This window comes from Spea bombifrons, chromosome 4 (genome assembly GCF_027358695.1).
Source record: "Spea bombifrons isolate aSpeBom1 chromosome 4, aSpeBom1.2.pri, whole genome shotgun sequence".
Taxonomy (NCBI): Eukaryota; Metazoa; Chordata; class Amphibia; order Anura; family Pelobatidae; genus Spea; species Spea bombifrons.
Window position 1 is genome coordinate 79,309,764 of NC_071090.1, and position 25,720 is coordinate 79,335,483.

The following is a 25,720-nucleotide window of genomic DNA, read 5'->3' on the forward strand; positions in this document are numbered from 1 at the left end:
GCAATGCTTTCATGAATCGTTACCAGTAACTTTGTATATGTTTGCTTAGACTCCTAACTTCTCACCCATCCATGAACATGTTGTAGAAAACACAGCCCTCATTCGCCACCTTCAGAACTATTCATGCAAAGGATTATATTGCTATCTCAGCATGTTTTCATTATTTATTTAGTCAACTCCATACTCATGTGTGGATTCTTCCAGCTCTTCAGAAATGTCAGAAACCTTGGGGTTATTCTGAAATCTGCAGGAAAAAATGTTTTGTAAATTAGTTTGGGTTTATGCCTATATATATCTATTTATCATACTTTTGCCTGTAACACAAACTCCTTACAAAACTGAATGACCTGTCTGCATGGCCTATCACAACACTCATTTCTTAAAAGCATTTTGCAGACACTTGGGCATAGTTTTCCACTTTACAGAGGGTGTGGGTTTTTCATCTAGGTATACTTTTCATAATTGTTAATGTATGTCATGTATGCTAGTTGCATATCATTAGCCAGTATGTCTGAAACCATTCCAATTTGTTTGCAAACTATGATTGATATGAATATCAGCACCTTTCTGCTCACACATCTGGTCTTTATAAATCACGCTGTCTCACGCTGTCCTTGTCCATTTTATAAGATACCTTTTGACTTTGACCACAATTGACCTCTACCTGCTCTCTTCTACAATAATTCTGTTTGGCCTGTCCGAATCCTTCACTAATAACGTGTACCGTAGTAGATGCACATTAGTTACTTTGTCTACCAAGTGAACACAGCAAAGCGCAGTAGATCAAACAAACATAGGACTCAACTGTTAAAGGACCTATGTCCAACAGAAAATAATTTTAGAGTGATAATAGGTTTGCTGCTTGTTGTAGTTTCTAATGCCACCTTATGGTAAGTCTAGTATAGGACACTGTATATGATTGCAATGTTTAATTGTAAGCTTGTTTGAGCAGGGCCCTCCTCACCTGTTGTCTCTGTTAGTCAATTTGTTATGTTACATGCTACTTTTTATGTCCTGTCTACCGATTGTACAGCGCTATGGAATTTGATGGCGCTATATCAAACAATAAATAATAATAATTATAATAATAATTACATGCTGCTGTGAAGCCACAGAATATTAGTGAAAAGTTGTAATGAGCAATGATAGACTGTTATATAATAACACATTAGTGTACTGAACCAATTGACTGTTAAGGTGGAACCTGTGGACAATGGAGTGTTATGTTAATATCTTACAGTTGTAAGTAGATTTGCGGAGGACAATGTTATGGTAATTTCATAAAATGTATTCTAATTATACTTGCTGTTTTAGGACATTTTCTAAATTAGTAGTGATCAGAGAAGGACTGGCAGTATTCAATCTAGGGTTCAAGTCCAGGGCTGCTGTCAGGGGGGGTACAACCATTATAGTTGTAACGGGCCCAGGTGTGGTGAGGGCACGCTCGGAGAAGCAACATTTCCCTCTGCTGACTGAGAGTTCAGAAGCCTTTAGATTTCCTCCACACGAAGCTCAGTTTAAGCCATAGCCGGCACCAGCTAAAAAACCTGTGCCTGTGTGTGTAAAGTCTCATCATTGGGGATTAAATGTCTGAAACTGCTCATGTTTTCATTTTATGAAAATTTATAGAAAATGCACAGAAAAAAACATTGACATGCCGATAAGCAGGTAGCTAAGCAAATGCCAGGACAACATACAAAAGAGTTACTGATTGGTGCACAAAATCTTTCAGTCATAACAGGTGACATTTGCCCCATGCTAGCATAGAAAGCCCTAAACATACTGTACCTTTTCATGTTTTGGGTATTGTCATTATACCACTTGTATGCGGAGACATCTCTGCACTTGGATGTGGATTCCTCCTGTTTCTCAAAAGTGTCAGATAAAGGGGAGTCATCATTGTAACTGCAGAAGACAATGGGTTTTTAGTTTACGTTGGACGTGTTCTAAATCAATATATGTTAGAGCTCAGTTTCAAATAACATGGGCATTTACAGTGCTATGAAGAAGTATTTGCCCCTTTCAGATTTCTGCTTATTTATCACATTTAAATGTTTCAGCTCATCTAACTAATCTTAATACAAGACAACATAATTAAACACAAAATTCAGCTTTTAAAAGATCATTTCATTTCTGAAAGGTAAATAATTAATTAAAAACCTATATTACCTATGTGAAAAGTAATTGCAAGCCTAATAACTGGTGGTGCCCCCCCCCTTGGCAGCAACAACTGCAATCAAACATTTGCAACAACTGGCAATGAGTCTTTTTCACTGGAGGAATTTCGACCCCCTCTTCTTGGCAGAATTGTTTTAATTCAGCCACATTGGAGGGTTTTTTGTCTTGACCTGCCTTTTTAAGGTCATATCACAGCATGTTAATAGGATTCAAGTCATGACTTTGACTAAGCCACTCCGAATTAGACTTGTGCATATGGAGTTGTACAAATTGCAACTTGTCAATTTCATCAACTTGTACGAATCTCTGAAGATGAGGCGAGACAGAAAAAAAACTCTTATGCACGTACTCTAACATTCTTGTCGACATTCTCTTTCTTTTCTTGTGTTCTCTGAATGTCTCCCTACCTTCTTTGCCAACCGCTTCTGTGTCTCACATCTCTTCTTCTGTGTCCTGCATCTTCTTGTTCTTCTTTCTTCTCTCTTTTCTTTTTTTGTCTGCATCTCCACAGACATGACCTTCCAGGGAACTTCCGCTAAAATTATTGGAGGGCCAGTGGAGCCATTTTGCCCTAAGATAGCAATGTGTGAACTGCTGCCAAAATGGCAGAGCTTCTGATGACATCCTCTCCCTCGATTTGGGGATCAATGAAGAGGACATTAGAACCTCTGCCATTTTGTCCTAAGATAACCTTGTAGGAACTTTCGCCAAAATGGCGGAGTGTCTGGTGACAGAAGAAGACATTACCGGAAGCTCTGCCACTTTCGGGGAAGTTACCTGGAAGGTTATGTGCACACATGAAGAAAGAAGAGAGAAGAAAGGAGGGAGAAAAGAGAAGAGAGGGGAACAAAAATATTCAGAACATGAAGATGGCAGACACAGAAGTGGAAGTGGCGGGCAGAGAAAGTAGGGCGACATTTAGAGACATTCAGAGAGCATGAGAGACAAAGTAAAAATGAGAGTCCAAGAAAGTGTGAGTAAATGTAGGTTTCAGGCAACGTTTGTTTCCGAATTAAAAATAAAAAAACAATTTTGTCTGAAGCAAATGGGCAAGAAACGGAATTTGTTGTCAGAAAATAAATGGACAAAAATCAAAGTAAAATATGTGTCCGAATTGTTTTTGGCCCGTTTGCACGTCTACTCCAAATACTTCATTTTGTTTCATTTAGAGCTAGATTTGCTTATGTGCTCAGGATCATTGTCCGGCTAAATAACTCTACCACACTTGAGCTTTAGGTCACAAACTGATGGCTGGACATTCTACTTCACAACTAATTACTAATAAATAAATTAAACGCAGAGGAAAGTATATGGGTGCTTTAGAACCGTGCTAAGGTTTCAATTCTGTTTCAAATAAAAATGTTCCCTTTCAATGTGACACCTAGTGGCCCAATGTCAGAGTTGCACAGCACCTTTCTAAAAACCACTCTGAATTTCTACAACTGTGTATTTCTGATTATATCTTGCAGCATCCCTTAATCTTCCCAGGATTCCAGCTGTATAATGGGAACTGAACTGAGACCACTAGTATACTTAAGATCTCCTGATAGATTGAAAACCTTAAATCGCAGTTGATCTTTGCAGGTTTAGTAGTCTGAGACCTGGCACCGAAGGCTTTAAATCTCAAGGTTATTTTCAAGACGGCCAGTTCAAAGAATTTATTGTTTAATCTCAGTAGTTCTATAACTCACCGGGATTCATGATATTGAGAGGTGACTGATTTGTGAGCATCATTAACGCCGTTGCTAGGAGATTGCTGTGGAAAAGGAAAGGTTTTATTATATATTTGACAGCCAGCATTAAGCACGATTAGAATTGTTCATTGTTATTTCTTACTATTCTTTCTTCTCTTTTGAGATTTCTACTAGGTTGTTTTTTTTTTATCATAATGTCAATGTTCCAATGCTTGCTGTGGTCTGGGATTGATTATAATCTGTGAGTTCTTCATATATAAAGCATTGGATGTAAATGTTTAATTCATGAGCTATATTACTCTGTACACAGCATTGTGATTTTATATTAATCAAACTATACTGATAACCTATTTGAACCCCAGATCACCAGGTCATGCACTGTATAATTATCAATCAAAAAAACAATTAAACAAGTCTACTAACTAACATTCATTATATATGGGAATGTTTTATAGGAGATTTGTAGCTCACATTTAACCTTTTGAATGCTTCAATGCTTTTTTTGTTCATGTACGTATACTGAGATTTTATATGATTGTTAGCTACATTATGTCCTGTGATTGCTGTCTGATACTTAGCATCTTAATTCCTATGGGAGCAGTAAGTATGTACTTAGTTTTTCACACATGGCTTCTCCATTTTGGCTCTATTTTTTTGTTGAATAAATAATGACACGGTGTAATGTCATATGTTGTATTTACCTAATTTTAGGCCTGCTAAGGAAGAGATGATTGTCATTATGTCCTTATACGTAAAACCATAAAATTCAAAGAGGGTGTACTTTCTTTTTCACATGACTGTACATAGAGTAAATGTGAAAATAACGTAAACAGAATTAATCAGATGTCCTTTTCATGTTCTTGTCATACAGTCTCTGATACGATAAAAAGTTAACGTTAACATTGTTACGTGTCCATCGCTGGACACAATCTAGATCCTCCTCTCATAGACTGAGTTCAATTTACTTTCCATACATAACTCATATGAGAACAAAAAAACTCCCCATTCATTATCATTCATAAAATGCCAGCTCATACTGCGTTATGAATGTATAAACAACAAACCTCTGGATATACAAATACATTGCCCAAACCCCGAATAAATTAATAACCAATATTGTAAAAATGTATTGTTTTGCATATCATTTAATTTATATTTACAAGGGGCTTTTTTTAACCCCAAAAAGGTCACCCATCACACATCGGCATCAAATGTGAAAAATACATTTAAATGCATATAATGTAGTACTTAAAATGATGATCAATCATCATTTCATCCTTTAATGTCTACAGGTTATTTAAAGGTGTCATATAAAGGTGCCCATAAGTCCCCTGGGGGCACCAAACAGGGCCGAAAAATAAAATATACAGTACACTGTACAATACACAATGGGTAAAACTAAAAACACTTATCAACTTGCTAACTACATCTTGTTACCAAAAACATAAGGAATAGAAACGTTGTATTAAGACAAAGTTTTCATAACTTTTAGGTTTAAAAATCCATTGTGTTTCTTTTCTTGATAAAACCTGTGCTATGTAACCCTCTCTCCAAGACAGTGTGACTATAGCTATCCTTATGGTCAAAAAATCATCCATGTTAAATTGTCTACAGGAAGTACAATGATGTGGAACACTATATTTGACAATTTTATTTCAAATACTTCCTAGATGTTCAAGGATTTTGTCTTTCCATGCCCTAGTGGTTCTTCCTGCATATTGAGAGCAACACGTTTCATACATTTTAAACTTAAAAAATCCATTCTGTTTCTGAATTTTTTTTCCTTATAATTGTTCCAGTTTTTCTTGGTTGTATGTCTGCCACATATAAAAAAAACATTTTTATTTTGTAAAATCCTTCACAGGATCTTTCCTATCCATTTCCCCTATTTGTTTATGGTTTTTGTTCCAGAAGTGGGATAAGGTAGTTTTCTCAATAAATTTACTTTTAAGATTATTGACTTCAAGCTTTCTTGAACAATTATTTTTGTCTCTCACGAGTCATTTTGTAATGTTCTTAAGATAAGGGGGATGGTGGCAATTAGAAGAATCAATAAATCAGTTGTCATCTATCATTTCTCTGGGTCAACACCCGACTCCTCCGGGTCGCGGGAGCATGGTCTTGACACTCCTCGCTCCCCGCCCATTTTCCCTCGAAATGGGGGTGTTTCCCGCTGGTGTCAGTGGGAACTCCCCCGACGTCAGCTGGAACTCCCCCAATGTCAGTGGAAATGCCCATTAACATCAGCAGGACTGTCTCGCCAATGTTGCGGGACCGCTCGCTGACGTCAGTGGGCAGTCCTGGCTGCGGCCTGCAAGGAAAGACTCCGGGTAGCCGGAGCCCAGAAGTTCCCAGGTATGCATGTGAGCCCTGCCAAATAATAAAAACCTCATTGGTATACCTCTCCCAGAGGACCAAGTTTGCATCAAATAGATTGTTGTTGCAAACATACTGTTGTTCCCAACCTGCCACAAGGACCAAATTAAGTTAAAAAGAGATAAAGACAGATTTATAAGGCGTAAATAGACTTTGGCGATAAGGAAAATCTGGGAGTTACAATAGCCAAAATTACGAAGATAGGGATATATATATAAAAAAAGACTCAGATAATGCCACTAACCAATTTAAACTGGTTTGAGAAGGCCTATTGAAAAAAGTATTACCCAAAGGGGTTCTTAATCTGAATGAATTTAAATATTTGAATGAATCAATTATTAGTGGTATTAAGTCTCTCACCTATAATACTTCCGAATATGTTAAAATATTTTTTTAGAAGAATAAAAACTGGCCCCGGCATATATTAAATATACAATACAAAATCTAACTATGGTGCAGGACATCAATTGCTCATCAAATCTATCATGGGCAACAGAAGATGTTTCTTCAGTTTTTATCCCATGGTTTGGCGGAGTTCACATGATACCCTTAACAATTTTATACAATATCAATGGATTGAACTGCATCTATAAGAGGAGGATCCTCCCAGTAACGGACACATTACGTTGCCAATTGCATACAGAGACTGTGTGAGAAGAAAGCAAAAATTATATTCAATTATTCATTTTTATTAGACTTGTGCATTCTTATTCGAGCGAACATGAAAACGAATACCGAAGAAACGAACATGGCGGTGGCAAAACGTAAACAAAAACGAAGACACACAACATGGAGAATCTTCGTGTTCGTCTTTGTTTACTAATCTCCCTCGTCCCTTCCCATCTAGCCTACCTTATCTACGCAGCATCGCAGGAGTTAATGGGAACAGAACTTCGTAGGTTCGCCATCAGGAGTTAAAGGGTCGTGCAAGCAACTCTATTGGTCACCTGCAGGGGCCTCCTCTAGCATCAACCAATGACCTTTAACATCTGATGGCGGAACTTGGCCTGGGGAGACTTGTTCCAAGAGTTAAAGGTACGTACGAGTGACTCTATTGGTCATTCGTACGGACCTTTAACTCTTGGAGCGGGTAGACTGGCCGAGTTTCGGCACCAGGATTTTAAAAGTCTATACAAGCGACTCTATTGGTTGCCAGCAGGGGGCTCGCCATCAGGAGTTAAGGTCCATAAGAGCCACTCTATCGGTCGCCGGCAGAGGCCTCCTCTAGCATCAACCAATTGGTTGATGCCAGAGGAGGCCCCTGCCGGCGACCAATATACTTGCTCGCACAGACCTTTCACATCTGACGGCGGAACATGGCCTAGGGAGACCAACCCGGTCCAGGAGTTAAAGGTCCGTACGAGCGACAAAGACGAGTCTAATTTTTATTCTGTCATTTGCACATTGATTCTATGTGCTGCTACAGTTGTAAGTCTCCTATACTTGTGTCTTGGCTCTTTTGCTGTGATACCGTGACAGGGTGTCTTACAGATGAACTTGTTTGCATTATTATTTTTATGAGTGCATATTTGTAGACATTTACTGAATTTAAATATTTGACATACTGCACTGCAATTGTTTTTTTATTTCTTCTTTTGCATATGCCTCCAAGTTGTGTTATTTTTGCTTTGTTTCTTTTGGCAACGGCTTCATTAAAAGTGAAGATATTAATAATTATAATAAAAAACCCGCATAACACATCTGTTTTTAATAATGAAAGTGTTAATATTATTACCCTATTAAATAGTATGTTTATGGCTAAAAATACCATGTCACAATGTGTTAACCCATGAACCACTGAGAAATCATTCTATACAGATTACTTTGGCGTAAAGGCCGTATTGTCATCCCTGGGAACTTTCTAAGTAAGCTGACGTAGAGACTCTGGAAATGTGTCACCCAAATGGCTCTAATACCTAATTTCCTCATGGAGACCTTGACTTGTCATTATTTGAAGATAATTAAGTAATCTGCATTCAAGCAGTGATATCAACCATAACACACCGGCAGCAGAAAAACCAACTGGGAGTCTTAGATATGGTCACAGCAGTGAAGAGAGGAGGGAGTCAGCTCTCCACCCCGAGACATTGAGATTGGGACAAAAACCCTGAGACTCAGGGACAAACCCTGAGACTTCCCAGGTATGCATTTTATAGAATCTTAATTCTGACAACACTTCATTAATACTGTTGTCACATGCAAGGTATTAATGTAAAGTGTGAAGAATGCATTTATTAGGTATTTTGTGTAAATGAAAATATGAAAAATGGAAAGGCTCATATAAAATGTTAAAACATTATTTAGTTATTGTACTCACATCTGGTTCTGTCCTAGAAATGCTTGCCCCAGCTGAGACTGGATGTTGTTTAGTTAGTTTATACTTAATTGCATCGGAAAGCTTTAGTAAAATCCTTTCTCTAGGGAAGTCAGATGTTTCCTGTAAAAATTAAAAAAAATAATAAATAGAAATGACATTATTGTATGTTCTGATTGAACTTCCGAAATTCAAAAGAAAATTATTTACTACTATCACTAATTTGCATCTTAGTTTTAAATAAAATGAAACTCATCTTTGGGTGGGATTTTTGGGACAGTCATTGTTAAACTAAAATGAAACTAAAATTTTCCCTTTTTTTGGCAGAATGATAAAAAATGACAGCAAATATTTTATTATATCTTTTCATGTGACAACACTAAAGAAATGACACTCTGCTACAACGTAAAGTAGTGAGTGTACAGCCTGTATAACAGTGTAAATTAGCTGTCCCCTCAAAATAACTCAACACACAGCCATTAATGTCTTAACCTTGGCAACAAAAGTGAGTGCCATTTAAAAGCTGGCTAGCAGTCACTTTCCTCCCTCTCTCCCCTTTATTATGTTATTTTCAATGTTCTAACTTTCTTTTCATTGTTACAGCCAGCGGGTGGCGTGTCCTTGCCGGTCAGGAATTGGTAATGGTGGATATGGAAGGTGGTGTTAAGGACGGAAGGTGGGTCTCAGTCCTCTTGTGGTAAGGTCAATGACCTTGGTCGTGGCCACTGAGCTTATGGTCGGCTGGTGGTTAGCACTGGTAGATGGCAGCACATAACATGTTGTTATTGGACTTGGGGGCAGCTGAGTACCTTGGTGGTTACAAGTATGAAAGTGGGGCTGGCAAGGACGGAGTTAATTTATTATTACTGTGTTAGTTTAGCTTAGTGTTGAAGTATTTATATGTTAATATTTGTTTGGTTATACTGTAAGCTTTTTTCCCTTGTGTTTTTTGTATTTGTAATAAAAGCTGTGGCCTGTTTTCATCCATATATACTCATGTCTGTGGTTATTTTGGTAAGTTGTTTTAAGGTGGTCTTAGTTATGCGGAGCACAATCCCCGCTACTTCATACATGCTAGTGGATGTACACTGCACAACCAGATGTGGGGCTGGAGTGGCAGTAAGGGCAAGTATATGGCACAATGCCTAGCCCTATATGTTATTTGTCCAGTGTGCCAGATGGTCAGTCCAAGAATGTACATTTCCATTTAATAAAAAAAGAGCATTCATTATAAAATGTGTTTGACTGAACTGCTTAGAACTTTGTTGAAATCAGAAAACACATTTAGGATTCACTTTCATATTGATGTGAGCCCTGCACCACTGTAAATAATACACTATACTAAAGCATCTCAGGTAAAAAATAAAATACCTTTGATGTATATGCACAAAGAAAAGTTTATTTGAGAGGCACATATCTTGTATAAAGTATCAAATGATGTGTAATCAGTCAGAATTTATCTTACTTACAATCACACCTATTGCCTGCAAAAACTGGACAGTAATGCAACTACCTGATTTAAAATTGTGATTGTCCAGCAAAAGCCAGTACACTTGGGAGGTATGCATGTATAAGCACAAAAAGTAAACTGATATCAGCTCTAGCGTCAACATGCGCCCATAGAATCTACATCCCCAATTTTATGATAATTATCATTGTAACATTTTTGATTGGCAGGGAAGCGATTCCACTGAAATCAATGAAAGTGCTTTCTGTAAATGTTATATCCCCAGTGCCGGTGCTGAAGCTGACTCGTAAGAACATCTCCTTCATTGCAAAAGATTAGGAGGTGAGAAATGGGCAAATGTATATTGGGGGATTCTGCAGAAACCTGAACCCTCGTGTATTTGCAAAGAGGGCCACATGTAAAGTGATAAGGACCTCTCATCTATCATATGCATTTGTCATATCATTAGGAATAGGACAACTATGACCATACTTTTCAGCCACAAAAACTTAATAAGGTTTTACAGAGTGTATCAATAAAACTCAATAAAAAAGGTAGAGAAGAAAGAAAAAATGGAGACAACAATTATAGTCAATAACAATGCAGTCAGTAAGGGGCAGGGAGGAAAGCTTGCCCCCGATTGTGTGGAAGAGTGATGCAGAACACCATGGATAACGAATGGGTCCTATATTTATGTGAAAAACTCAATTAGGATAGAGGGTAAGGTAAAAAAAAAATAGATAGGTGGCGTTTATTATAAAAAGATTGGTGAAGGAGTGTAGTAGTTTTCAACATTTTTAGATATGCCAGTAGCGAGAAAAATGTCAGGATGTTAACGAATATGATTTATTGATGCAAGAAGCCACGACCGGCAATTTCATAAATGTATAATGAGCCAATGTGTGTGCTTTGAATATAAAATAGGCAAGGTTACAAAGCCAATGATACGTTTTATTTATTGCTCAATGGCGTTAAAGATAAATTTAGCACTTTTATTATTTTTGTCCACAGATGTTTCCAAGCCTTATTTTTTAACTATATACCTATTATAACATCAATAAAATATTTTCTTTAGTAAATGCCATCTGTTTTAACTGTCCTCTTTCAAATGCCGCTAACAGGTTTTGAAATTCTCCAAAATCAGAAATGTTGAACTCAACTTATGTTCAAGACAATACAAAACAAGCAGACTGTACCAATAAAAATTACCTTTGATTTTACAAACAAAGTTAGTGCTTGCTTGTAGTAGAATATGGATTGATCATGGTTACCAAGGCAGAAATATGTGGCACCCAGTCCTTCGCTGACCTGCCACTGTCTCATCAGGTCTCCTGCCAACACATTATAAAACAAGTATCACATAATATGTTTGTCAAGCCTAGTATCTTTTAAATTATTTCTAAATGTAATTTACATTTTATCATGTGGTTTTTTTTCTGAGGCACAAGTTGCGATCTATGCTCCGTTTTAAATAGAAAACATTGGGAACGCCTAATTAAAGATGAAACATACTGGTTTAACTAATTTAAATTTGCAGCGGTTCTAAAACTTACCAGCTGTAGGCTGTTCTGAAGCCAAACACGTCTTGAAACAGAATTTTGTGAAATGGTTTTTAATTTTTTTAAATTAATTATATTTTAATTATAAAACATTAGAAATTTTTTATCCTGTGTATGAGTTGGTCTTTGAGCTCTTTATAGGCTGCTTGGAGCAAAATGGAGAAGCACAAATACGTTAGCTTATCTAGACTCCAGCATTTACCAAATCACTTTCAATGGATCTATAAAATGAATGCAGTGACAACCAAAACGTTATCACTTCACTGAAGCCTTAAAAACACCTGAGATGGTACAAAAGTCTAGATGCTTAAAACTAAGCTCATGTGTGCCAAATGTGCCAAAATGTTAGCTTTGGGAATGGAGTTGTGGGTGACGTTATGTGACCTATCAATCACTATTTACTAAATGTGTGATATACTGTATTTGCTCGATTATAAGATGTCTTATATTCAAGGTCATCTTCTAATCAGACCTCAGGACTAAGATCCAGATTCCCCACAGCGCTGCAGGAGACCTGGTTCCTCCTCTCTGGCAGCTGGTGGATGCCTGCACGATGCGTGCAGACAACCTCTGCTGCTGCCGGCACTTCCTCTAGGGCTTCTATGAAGAACCTTTAAAATCCTGGCGCCAAAGCTGGTAGGTAGTGCGTACCTCTTTAACCCCGTATTAAAAATGGCAAAAAACAAAGAAAATAAATGAACACGAAGAATGTACACAAATATTCGTCCGAACCGAACACAGGAACGGGCAATTATTCGTGGAATACGAAGATTTTTTCCCCTCAAAGACGAATACCAAGAGTTTGCCGGTGCCCAAGTCTAGTAGAGAATAAACAAGTCAGCTCCAGACGGTGTGACCCAGAGATTCTACGCCTAAGTGCCAGAGAGCACAAAACGCTTAAGGTGAAGCCAGCAACCTGTTTGTCTCTGTATTGCTGCTAAAGTGCAACTTTATGGAATTTATCTTGACTAAAGCAATGCCTTTATGAATATAGTCAGTGTAGCTGGCTTCCTGTTTTTCTCTTCATCCCTAGATTGGACCCTGAGAATCTGGCTCCTCACCCTAAGATCTTAAAATTGGACCAAAAACCTTGAGAGTTCCCAGGTGTGCCCCCACACACACATACAAAGTAAAACAGCAACATGCTCAGCCAAATTACGGTACAAATCCTCAATTGTTAACCAGACAGGTTCTGTAGGTACCATGTATGTACACGAACACCATCCCATTACAGTTTCCCTTATTATGTCAATTCATTACATGAATTTATGAGGCTGTGCAGCTTACAAGGGTAAAAATCAGTATTCTAGGATATGATGGGGTTATAATTGGTTCCAAGATTGGCAGTGGTCTAGATCTTGCAGGATTACAAGAGATGTGTTTAATTAAAAACAGACTTACTTATATATATATATATATATATATATATATATATATATATATATATATATATATATATATATATATAAATACGGTAGTTGCCTTTGCATGAAGGCTGTTTTTCCCATACAAACCGGTTCTAGGTAACATATTTTTTATTTCATATTCTTTTTATTTACATAAACACACACATAAAATGTGTTGCTACACACTGCAAATATACAGTGATATTCAGTTCTTTTTTTTTTATCTTCTATACCTAGAAATCTCTATTTATGCCGAACACTTCACACACGTTACATCAAATGCATCTGGAACATCATTATTTCTGCAGATTGCCATGTAGTCATTTTGCTGTCTGCAAGTATTTGATGCTCCTTTTATATTTACCGCTTTGCCTGTACCTGCTGTTTTAACTACTACTTGGCAGATGTAACCCTCTCATAAAGCAGAAATTATTTAATAGTCTGATTACACATGGACGTTATTCCATGCAACAGTGAATCCCACAAAGCACCACACAAACTGAGGGCACTTTAATGAGCTGAAGAGAATGACTGCAATCCAGAATTGCTCTTGATTTGGGTATAGAGTTGCTTGGTGCAAAAACTATCTATATTGCAAGCCTGGGGAATGGCGCATGTTTTTTTGCTTTGCAGGATGTCCATGATGTCTTATTCTAGGCATGCCAAAGGGAGATTCACAATCATTTACTATTGATCTGAAGCAGTATGAAGTTGTATCTAGTGAGAATTTGTTCAGCACGGCATGTGGCTGTTTCTGAATATAAATGACTTTGGATGTGGAGAGGTATTTTTTAAAGTATAAGAGTTTAGTTTTTCCCTGGCCTCCCGAGTATATCAATGCAATTGCTTGTGACAATCGTATTGGAGAATAGGCCACTTCCCAAGTCACAATAGTTTTACCAACTATTTGTCAAGTGCACAAACAATGTAATCAGCAGATTTTTAAAAAGGTAGATTTGTTTTCCCTTTTAAAAAAAAAAGAGGAACTACATTGAGAAGTAATGTAGAAAAACAAAAACTTGACCTGGCTGTTTCTTTAACGTCGAACATCCATTTCACTAATTGCATTTATCCCAATGAAACAAACAAAACTATTGGGGAAAATTTTCTCAAAATGTGGGGAGGAAAATTTCTCTAAATGGTCGTTGGATCAACCACTATTTCAAACCCTGCGTTGTCTGTAATCTTAATAGATGGCCTCTTGTTATCTACTTTATCTTTGGGATGAAAATGTCTCTTATGTAGTGCACCACTTTACTTGTACATCTTGATCAAATCACCCCTTAAAATAATTCACTTAACTTCGCAGATTATAATAGGTGTCCTCATGTTAGCTGTCCTGTCTGTGAGGTGAGCATTTCTTCTCAGGCTGCCTTCTATTGACCTTGAATATATTTGTGCATTTGTTCACAGCATGGGCCATGGGTATATTTTAATTGTATAAATGAATAGTATGAAATGTTTATGCAGTTCAGATATGTGAGAATGTAAAGATGTTATACAGTATAGTGTTTGATTGAGGTGCTGATGTGAGGTTATTGCGTTTTAAAGCTTTAGATATTCTATGATTCCACCAAAATACTACCTTACCTGTATCCATAAATGCATCTAGAGACTGGTGGTAGTAAAACTCTGCCATTTCATACTTTCTTAGTTGACTGTAGGCAAATGCCAAGTTGCAGAGGCACTGTCCTTGAGCATTCCTTTCTCCCAACGTTCCTAGAAAAATCAAAGTCAATTAGCTGGTTGCATGATACTGAAAGATAGGATTATGCCAATAACCATCTACTCCAATGTTCTCCAAGTGCAGTACTGCATAGCACCCAGTGACATACAATATACCGTATTTGCTCGATTATAAGACGACCCCGATTATAAGACGACCCCCCAAAATCAAAATATTAATTTAGGAAAAAAACAAAAAGCCTGAATATAAGACGACCCTATAGAAAAAAAAGTTTTACCAGTAAATATTAATTCATGTAAATATATTTTTTAAATTTCCTTTTATTTGCCAGCCTGCCCCCCCCAGTTATGCCACTCTGCCCCCAGAAATGCTTTATACCCCCCTATTTGCCACTCTGCCCCATGATATGCCTTATACCCCTATATGCCACTCTGGCATATAGGGGGTTAAAAGGCATATCATGGGGCTGAGTGGCATATAGGGGGTTAAAATGCATTTCTGGAGGTATATATGCATATCATGGGGCTGAGTGGCATATAGGGGGTTAAAATGCATTTCTGGAGGTCCAGAAATGCATTTTAACCCCCTATATGCCACTCAGCCCCATGATATGCCTTTTAACCCAGCATGTACTGGCTGCCTTGGCTTGATAGGAGTGTGATTGCTGCTAACAGCAATCACACTCCTATCAAGCCAAGGCAGCCAGTACATGCTGGACCTGGGGATGATAGTAGTGGGATTACAGCCTCCCTATGCCATGCTACAACCCCCACCCCCCTTACACATCCATGCTATCACACACAAACACACATTCACAAACATTTAAATACTCATTCATTCCATTAATCACACATACTTCACACATTAATCACACATACTTACCCAAAAACCCTCCCCCACCCCCTTACCTGAACTGCAGATCTCTCACTCGAAAACTTCTGCAGGGGACCGGCTGTACGAACAACTGCTCTGGCCCCGCCCCCAGAGGAGGGAGGGGGAGATAGAGTTCTGTGAGGAAGCTACAAGCTTCCTGTCCTCCTGCTTCTAACGGAAGAGACGCTGCTCACGACCGGTAAGCAGCATGGCCCCAGCCATTTTTTTGGGGTCTGATTAGAAGACGAACCCGATTATAAGACGAGGGGTATTTTTCAGAGCATTTGCTCTGGAAAAAACCTCGTTTTATAATCGAGCAAATACGGTATTTTTTTAATTTACATTTTAATTGGCAAAACCATGAAACCCTTGGAGGATAACCCTCCCCTTCATCCCTCACATCCAGTCCCTCACCAAATCCTGCCGTCACCTGAAAAACATCTCCCGAATCCGCCCATTCCTCACACAAGAAACAGCCAAGTTACTAATCCACTCCCTTGTGATATCCCGCCTGGATTATTGCAACTTTCTACTAACCGGTCTCCCCTCTCCCGCCTTTCACTGCTTCAATCCATCCTCAACACTGCAGCTAGATTAATTTTTCTCTGCCGCCGTTCCTCATACACTGCTCCACTATGCCAATCACTTCATGTGCTCCCCATACCCTTTTCAGAAATCAAATTTTAACCATTATCTGTACTGTAGGTGTTGGTGTAAGATCTTGTAGTGGCGCTGTGGTTACATTTTGCGGTTGTATTTTACAGTGGATGCCAGTGCTTTAGGAATTAATAAATGTTTGAAAAAATTACCTTATATGTTCATGAAAAGAAATGTCAAGTACATTTAAAGAGCATTTAAACTCAATAAACTACATTTATTCTAATACCTAGAGATTTCAATGAAAACACATCCAACACTGAGAACCTTAATTTAATTTTTAGTTCCAGTAAATCACTTTAAAGCAGAAATGTAAAAGATCGTTTATTGTTCAATAATACACGCAAGAGCTATTTAATGGAAATATTGATTGATCTTCTTCATAAAGACCTTAATTAACCCCTTAAGGACAATGGGCGGTTCCTAAACCCATTGAAAACAGTGCATTTTGAGCCCGTACATGTACGGGCTTTGTCATTAAGGGGTTAATACATAAGAATATGTTTCTTTTAGCTTACCATACATATCTGCAGATTCAGCGTGGCATCTGAGTGATTTTTCATATTCGTAAAGAGCATTGTCAACTGCTCCTAGGTTTTGGAGCAATACAGCCATTTTTCTTATTGCAAATTGCTGCCCACTGCATAGCTTTATACTTTCGGTAAAACATTTTCTAGCTTCAGTGAAGCACTTCAATTCAGCATAATGCAAGCCAATGTTGTTATAGAGTGTTCCTAAAGCACAATAAAGAGAAACTCACTCAGTGTCATTTTTGCATTACACAAATGGTGGGGGAAACAAAATGTATCTATCTATCTATCTATCTATCTATCTATCTATCTATCTATCTATCTATCTATCTATCTATCTGTCTATCTATCTATCTACCATACACAAATGTTAATGTTGTTCTACAAAATGTATTATTATAATAACAAAATAATACGTATGGTGTTTGTCCTTTTTGTTAATAAATGTCCACATTGACAATTATCTAGTTATATCACAGACAAAAGTCAGGAAAATAGAGGTCTTGTGTTTTTCCCATAAATGGTTAAGTGTTATTGTATAGAATAGAATAACCTTTAATACCACTTTATAAGGTATGTCTTTGTCTCCATGGAAGAGACAAACCTACATCTTTCAACTGTAAGAACAGCATTTTTCTTACCACACACCTGTTTTCTAAGACCACTATATATATATATATATATATATATATATATATATATATGTATATACATACATACATATACACACACAGTGGCAAAAAAATGAACCCTTTGGAATTACCGGTACCTAGTTTCATGCATTAATTATTCATAAAATGTGGTCTGATCACACATTAGATGGTCAGCCATCCTGACACTATTCTGTATGATACATTGACAAACTTGGGAATTCATTGTCCCTTTCAATCATGGCAAGCTGTCCAGGCCCAGAGGAAGCAAAGCCGCCCCAAATCATGATGCTCCCTCCACCGTACTTCACTGTTGGGATGATGTTTTTGTGTTAGTATTTGGTGGCCTTTTTATCTCGTATATATTACTGCCATCAGTCCACAAAACATTTTCCCAGTAACCTTGGAATGTCAAGGTCTTCTTTGGTAAACTTTTTCTTGCCACTGTATATATATATATATGTTTCATTCCTGTCTTCCAACACATAATATCTGTTAGCTTACCCAGCAGTTTCGTATCTGTCACTTTGTTGCATGCCTGCACACATGAATCCAGAGTCTGGAGGACTTCAGTTTTGGAAAAATGCTGGCTCTTTATCATATAGTTAGCTGCCTCTCTCATGGCCATTGCTGCATCTTCAGCTCGAGGGATCTTCAGATAGGAATGACCTGCAAGTCTAAATGAATGTGCAGCAGAGGGAAGATCCTTAATTGTTACAAAGCAATACCCAAGCTTTATTAAGGCATCTGCGATATTATGAAGTTCATTAAATCCATACTCATTGATTGCTCTTTCATAAAACTTCACTGCTTTTCCATGCTCTTTCATTTCATCGTAAGCAGCTGCAACATTGAAATACAGGTCACCATCACGATCTTCCAGCCCATTGGTTCTTGATTTTATGAGGCATTTTAGTGCTTTCTTTGGTTTGCCAACACAAATGTAAGCAGCCCCAAGATTAAATAGGCAAGCTTTCTGGATGCTTTTGTCTGTCATTTTACAGGAAATTATATATGCCCTTTTAAAACATTTCAGTGCCTTAGTGATGTCATTGTCATTCATGGATTCTCTTCCAGCCCTACTCAGTAATGGTATTTCAGACTGAACTGTTAGGTTGTGCTTGGAAGTGTTGTTTTCAGAGGATTTTAAAATACTGGAGGTTGCCATTGCTTCCTTTATAGACCTGTAATACAACAGACAACATTCTGGTACTATAACTGCTTTTAGATTTATGGATCAATCTGAATGATACATATCATATTCAAGATTATGGTAAAGGAGGCAATTTCCTAAAAATGGAGAACCAAAACTTAATAGGAATCTAAATAAAATGAATGTTTTAAAACACCTGATGAAAGAGTTATATAGTCAGCTGTGGAAGAAAAAAAACACATTTGCACAATGGCCTTTCTGTGGACTTATCTTTAGCAACATTGTTAACAACAAAAGTCCAATTCTTCTTACAAAGGAAGATCTCTTCTGAAACTCCATAAATTTCACTAGTCAGAGTGTTCAAGATAACACCAATAGAACACAGTTCTTAAAATTATTGTTAAATATCTGGAAGTAAATTATTTGCATGATTAGAAACAGCAAGGGTTTACTAGAAGATCCTGTTAAACTAACTTAATTTATTATTTGGCTGGGTAACTAAGATAATTGACCAGAGAGGAGCTGTTGATATAGTCTACCTAGATTTCAGTAAAGCAGCACTGTCCCTCACAGAAGTAAACAGCAGTCTTTGTGTTTAGATGTAAAAACAGTTGAATGGATAAGGCAATGGTTGTGTGAGAGGAGGCAGAAGGTTGTAGTTAATAGTGTATATTCAGTGGAAGGACTTGTTACTAGTGGGATACCTCAGGTATTGAGACCTGTACTTTTTAATATTTTTTATTAGCAATGTTACAGAAGGTCTTAATGGTAAGGTATGTCTTTTTGCAGATGATCTGGGGAAGGCTGGCAGCCTAAGGCCTGGGGGACAAGTCTAGTCAAGTGGCCTGTTGTGCCACCAAATCAGCCCACCATCCATGCCCATCTTTTCCTGATTTTCTAATGCATGTTGATGTAATGTGATGGGATTGGGAGTACGCCAGTACACTAAAAAGAAAGTCATCATACACGTGATTCCTGATGCCACAATTTAGTGCCACTAATCCTTTTTAATACAATTTGCAGATTGAAATAGAGTAAATAACACAAAACCTTCACTTTTCCTCTCACTGATTTCAGGGCTTAAAAAAAGGTTACACTAAAACCCACCTTCTCATTTCTGTTACTTTCATGGCTTGGAACATAAGACTCTGAGCACAATAAAGTGACCTCTTGCGATTAAAAACTTGCTTAGCTGCAAAATGTGTGCAAACACCATTCTGTAATAAAAACATTGCCTGCAGACCCTGCGGATTCTGGTGTGCTGTTGGTTTCAGCTACCCAGGGAGCTCATTAGCTCCTCATTAAATGTTTGATATAAACATGCCACATTTTACAACATTAACTCTAAAATGAACTCGTAACAATTCTCCACCAAGTCAAATTCTAGATTTGTGCTACATAATTAACGTGCTATAATTGATAAGAAAAATAAATGTAAAAGCGACAACAGATTTCATTATTCCCTTATGCTTAAATTTAATTTTGTTTTAACATAAAACAAAGTAGTACTACATTTGTTATGCATTTAGAATGGCTTATTGTGAGTCAATTTCCCTTTTTACTGCTTTCCTTATTATTACGGTTCATCCCAAAAGCGTAATTTGGTTGTTGCTTCGGTTTGGCTCTGGTTAACTTGCAACAATGTGGAAGATCTATGAAGATTTTTCGAATTTTGATTGTTCCATAAATAGCTCTGTAGATAAAGCTATTTACATTTCAAGCAGCCATCTGAGCTGATATTTTTGACAGTTATAGTATTCTAGAAACGAGGTGCCAGACAGCACTAATAATCATATGATTTTATAAAACGTAATGTATAAAAATTTGCTTCAAATGTCCTTATTTCCATATGAATATTTTAGCCCCACCAGCCATCAAACCCAGTCCCAACTGGGAATAACATGTATAGAAAAAGTGGGCCAGTAGGGCCCTAAAAGTCTTACTAAAGAGCCAAGCCAGTACTGTGGTAGCAAGCAGGTATGATCACAATTGACTTACTCTTGCTAATTTGTGTCAAGTATTTACATATAATTAAGCAGCAATTTGTCTATAAAGATGTTCAGAATATAAATAAGTCCTAAGTGGTCTAACCTTTAGATTTGTGTAATGAAAGTGTGATTTTTAATATTGAAATGCCTAGGGGACACAGAATCCCATGCATGTACTGGGATCCATAATTTGACTAGCAATAAAAATCCATAAACTGGAGAAATGCAACAAAGTTGCCAGGTCTGTGTTAAAAATATTGTACCTTTGCCTGCGTTCTAGATGCTTTTCATGGAAAACCAAGGGATGTAGCCATATTTGTCACTGGCATCAGGGCATATAGGGAACAAGGCCTTCAAATTGATAAAAATTCAATATTAAGCCTTTAAAGAATATTACAGACTTTTCCTGTCATCCTATGTTGGGCTACAAGTAATAGAATTGTAGGGTGTTGGACCAAACTGCCCATTTCAGTGGAGCCTTCCGAGAAACTCTACTAATCTCAGCTTGAAGGCATGTGATAATGCAAAACGGAAGTTTGTCGATTTAAAACCCAATAAGACACCAATAAGACAATTATCCCAGCATTAGGGTCTGTGCAAACCTTTGTACATTGTTTATTCCAGGGGTTAAACTGGGTACTAAAAGGGATAAAGAAAAAAAGGCTACTCTCAGCCACACTATCTTTGCTAGGTAGTGCAAAGTATATTAATCAAAAATACTTTTTAACACTTTAATCATTTGTTTAGTGGTGAATTATAAATTGATCAAATATACGAAAGCTATCAGATAACACTTACCCTAATGTGTCTTTTGTTGTCTTATTAGAATCTAATATTGTGTTCACTTCTAGATGTAGTCACCTCAGTGTGGGAGCATAAACCTTCCCTTGATTTGTCAAGGAAATGTTTGTGACAACCGCCTTAGCAACTTGTAGGTAGCTCTTAATACGTCCAGGCCAACAGGACAACAAAACATATTTGTTTAAGGTGTGTACAGTGGGAGTGTTGTTTTCCTGTGGTAATTCTAGGCATTGGTACTGCAACAAATGTACATGGTATTCTAAGTAGTAATAAACATATTGAAAAGTAAAAAAACTTAATAATATCGTTAAGCAATGACAGCGAACATTATAATTGAATAACACAATCCCGTTAACAGATTTGATGTCATGTGTACTGACATATCTATGATTGCAATGTGGTAGTGTGTCACGGTTGCTTTACTTGCTGTCGGATACTCATTGTTAAGTATATTGTTAATATATCACCATGATCAAATGCACACTCAGGGGTAGCGGCCTTTGTTTTTTAGTAGACATAAGGCAAATGCAGTAAATTCACTGTGGGGCATAACTATGATTTTTAAAAGAATATAACATACCTTTCTTTTTTATATTTTTGACACTTTATAAAATAAATAGAGACACATGTTTAACATTATATCAATCCATTGGAATAGAAATAAAATCAGTATACACAAATATAGGATATCACAAAATATATTTTTAAATAGAGATGAGTTTTTGCAAGATAACACCAGTAGATACAAAAGTCATAATATATATATATATATTTTTTTAATTTACATCTCTTGTCCTTCCACCTAATGTACCGCATCACCACTTTAATCTGCTACAGCTATTCCTCCTTGCTCCCATAAGGCCCCTTGGGACAGGTGCAGAAGGGCTTTGCATAGTTGGGGCAAAGAAGGAGGAGTATATTATGCAAAACAATTATTATTATTGTTTTATATAGCACCATCATATTCTACAGCACTGTACAACGGGTAAATATGACATAACAACTAGTATATAACATAACATTTTGACTTATAGAAACAGGTTTACAATCTAGATGGAGTTAGGGTATATTACACAACAGGTAAAAGTTCCACTGTTAGGAACGGAACAGCCACACTAGTGTAAGTATTATAGGAGAATGACTAGGTAAGGCGAGCCAAAGAGATATGGGAGGAAGGACGTTAACATGTAAATTTGTAGGAATCCTTAAAATATTGGGACATGCCTAGTAACTGATGGGTATGAAATGTTTAGCTGTCTCCTCTGAAATTGTAACATCAGTTGCCTATGATGGACAGTTGTTGATGACCTGCTTTTATCACGGAAAGTTCCTTTTAGATAATGTCATTCACTGCTACATCTGAATGAATTCTGGTGCTTGATTTAAAACAAATCCAGAAAGTCTCTCAGTGGCATGGTCCCATTTGTCTAGCCAGGCAGCTAGGTTGATAACTATACTGTATAGCTTACACTGTAATCAAATATTTTGTATGCCGTCAAACACTGAAAATAATGTAACTTCTTATGTTACCACACACTAAAGATTCCTCCACGGTTTAATTACTAATAAAATCTGCAGAATAAACGCAGAAAGTTTAATCACAAGCAGATACATAATTATTTCAGTGATGAAAAGCTCACCTAACAGTGTGCCATGTTCTGTATATTAAGACACTTCAAAGGGAAATGCAAAAAACATTATGTATAAATTGTTCAATAATACTGCCTTGATTCTGATATTTGTGCTCAGAATGCAATATAGTTTTTCTATTGCAATATGTGAAGGCATGTAATGTTCCCATTAAAGTGCACCTGATTTGGAAAGGTTTTTGCACAATTATTTGTTTACACAGTATTTAAATAAAAAAATTAAGGCTAGCTCCCAATGGAGCGCTTTCCTGCCACTGATCATTGGAGTGACTCATCTGATCATTGTAGCTGCAGCCGCGAATCAAAGCTAAGTAAATATTTCTAACTCTTTAATTATAACTTCTATATCAAGTAAGGCTCTTTCCAAATTATTATTATTATCATTGATACATTATTATTATTAATATAGCAGCAACAATTAATGCAGCGCTTCTTACAATAAATACATACATAAGGTAAAGAGGGCCCTGCTCGAAAGCTTACAATCTATGCGGATGAGGTATAAAAATGGGTTTAGAAAAATACAAGGTATAGATAAACAGGGACATATAGTGCCATAGATAACTGTGGAAATTGTATTAATAAGAGAAAAGAAAAATGTTGGTGCTTCAAGCTAGTCCTAGGCTCAAATAATACAAATGTATAATACGAGCCCTGCCAAAGAGGTGTGAGCATGCTGCAAATACAGTGTGTTGGCTGTACAATGTATACAAAAAACAGAAACTGTCTGCACTTCTCACCCTAACAAAGTTGGAAACAAATATATAAACATAATATAAATGAGAGGTTTTGGTTATATGAATTGGCCAAAGCATAATTAAGCTCACCCGCCACATCAAGGCACACTCTCAATAGGGTGAGAACCTACTCTCACCTCCTACATAGTGGGCACCCAAAGCAGTTTATACTGCTACCAAAACCTTATAAATGTGTTGGGGGAGGTGTGATTAAACCTCCTCCCGATTAACCCCGATTGCAACCAGACAAATGAGGAGCCAACAACCTCACGTATGTGCAAACAGAGAAAATAAAAATGTCGGTGCACTAAGCTAGTCCCAGGCCTACCAAACAGTGTGAGCATGCTGCAAATACAGTGCATTGGCTGTACAATGTATACAATGTATACAAAAAACAAAAACTGTCTGCGCTTCTCACCCTGTTAAAGTTGGCAACAAAATTAATGACAGATAAAATATAAAGCTTAATGCGCTGGCGTGACATGACCTTCCAGTGCTCAGTCAAAGAAGCACCAGCGGAAGTGCCGGCAGCAGCAGAGGTTGTCTACACGCATCGCGCAGATGTCCATTGGCTGCCCCACTAGACATCAGGGAATCTGGAGCATGGGGGCCAAGTCTGGGGATGCATTGGTAAGTCCTGGGGGACAGAGCGGCATATCAGGGGGGCAGAGTGACATATGGAGGTATAAGGCATTTATGGGGGGGCAGTGTGGCATATCAGGTAGGCAGAGTGGCACATAGGGGGTATAAGGCACATCAGGGGCAAAGTGGCATATAGGGGGGTTTTAAGGCATATCTGGGAGGCAGAGTGGCATATCAGGGAGGCAGAGTGGCATATAGGGGTACACGGCATAACTGGAAGGCAAAGTGGCATATAGAGGGTATAAGGCATATCTAGGGGGGGCAGAGTGGCAAGCCTGGGGGCCAATGTGCATAACTGGGGGGCAGGTTGGCAAATAAAAAGAAATAAAAACAAAAATTGCAATTTTCTCAATCATAGTTTTCAGTAAATATGAAAAAGTAATTTACATGTGAATTAGTACTTACTAGTAAAACTTTTTTCCTATAGGGTAGTCTTATATTCAGGCTTTTTTTATTTTTTTCCTAAATTAATATTCAAATATTGGGGGGTCGTCTTATAATCAGGGTCGTCTTATAATCAAGCAAATACGGTAATCCCCATGAGCACTTTGTTCATCCCTTCACGCCCAATGACGTACCAGTTACGTCATGCCCAAATGGGCTCATTGATTTTGTGACATACCTGGTATGTTATGCAAAAAAGGGGTCCCCATGTCATGATCGCGGGGGCACTGCTGCTACTATCTGCCCAGCACAGCCACCCCGAGTCCACCTGAGCCTTTGATCGCTCCTACAGGAGCAATTCTATAGGCTCAACACGCAATCCCCAGTAGTTTCCAGATGCCACAGGTAGCTTCAGGGAAGGGGGCTGTTTGTTTCTGCCACAACATTCCCCTGATGCCTGATCACTCCATGAGAACGTCAGTGCAGCGTTAACCCATTCAATGCCATGTCAATCACAGCGTTGCAGTGGTTAATATTTGTCTGGTGGGGACTAAATATCAGTAATTTTAGGGGTTAATACCCATTTTGTACAGGGCACTGCTGCTGCTGATCTGCCAACGGCAAAAAAGAGCCCCCATGAGCCCTTTGATTGCTCCTACAGGTTCCTCCCCGGCGATTGTGTCCAAGCTGCCAGATCAATGGTGCAGCATAAACCCCTTCAATGCCATGATTGTGTATGACATGATCGTGGCATTGCAGGGGTTAATATTTGTCTCCACAAGCTTGTGGTGACTACATATCAGTCAATGCTGTGTTCCTATGAAACATTAGCATTGAAAGAGTTAAAAAATAAAAAATAAAAAATAACAGCACTGACCTGGACGTCAAGGGTGCTTCCAGGTCGATTGCTGTGAGTTAAGCATCAAAAGTGTGCTGCTGATGATCATTATGGTGGCCCCTGGACGACCCTGTCCTAGAAAGAGAGAGGGGTCATC

The 25,720-nt window shown here is 37.8% G+C and overlaps 1 protein-coding gene across 1 annotated transcript; it reads right to left on the reverse strand.

Annotated features, from left to right (window-relative positions):
• Positions 1-19: 19 nt before the first annotated feature.
• Positions 20-21,390, reverse strand: LOC128491890 (tetratricopeptide repeat protein 24-like). The gene is made up of 9 exons (XM_053464274.1): positions 21,311-21,390; positions 17,876-18,555; positions 16,710-16,925; positions 14,565-14,693; positions 11,219-11,340; positions 8,566-8,685; positions 3,870-3,934; positions 1,789-1,905; positions 20-244 (listed from the first exon to the last, which is right to left on the reverse strand). The coding sequence occupies exons 2-9, from the start codon at positions 18,537-18,539 to the stop codon at positions 169-171; spliced, it is 1,509 nt and encodes a 502-aa protein (XP_053320249.1). The 5' UTR covers positions 18,540-18,555; positions 21,311-21,390; the 3' UTR covers positions 20-168.
• Positions 21,391-25,720: the final 4,330 nt, after the last annotated feature.

Coding starts and splice junctions, on each gene's coding strand:
- LOC128491890 (XM_053464274.1), bottom strand. CDS start 18,539: ATGGCAACCTCCAGTATTTTAAAATCCTCTGAAAACAACACTTCCAAG. Junction 16,926..17,875: donor GACAGATACGAAACTGCTGG/GTAAGCTAACAG, acceptor ATTGTGCTTTAG/GAACACTCTATAACAACATT. Junction 14,694..16,709: donor TGAATCTGCAGATATGTATG/GTAAGCTAAAAG, acceptor TGATTTTTCTAG/GAACGTTGGGAGAAAGGAAT.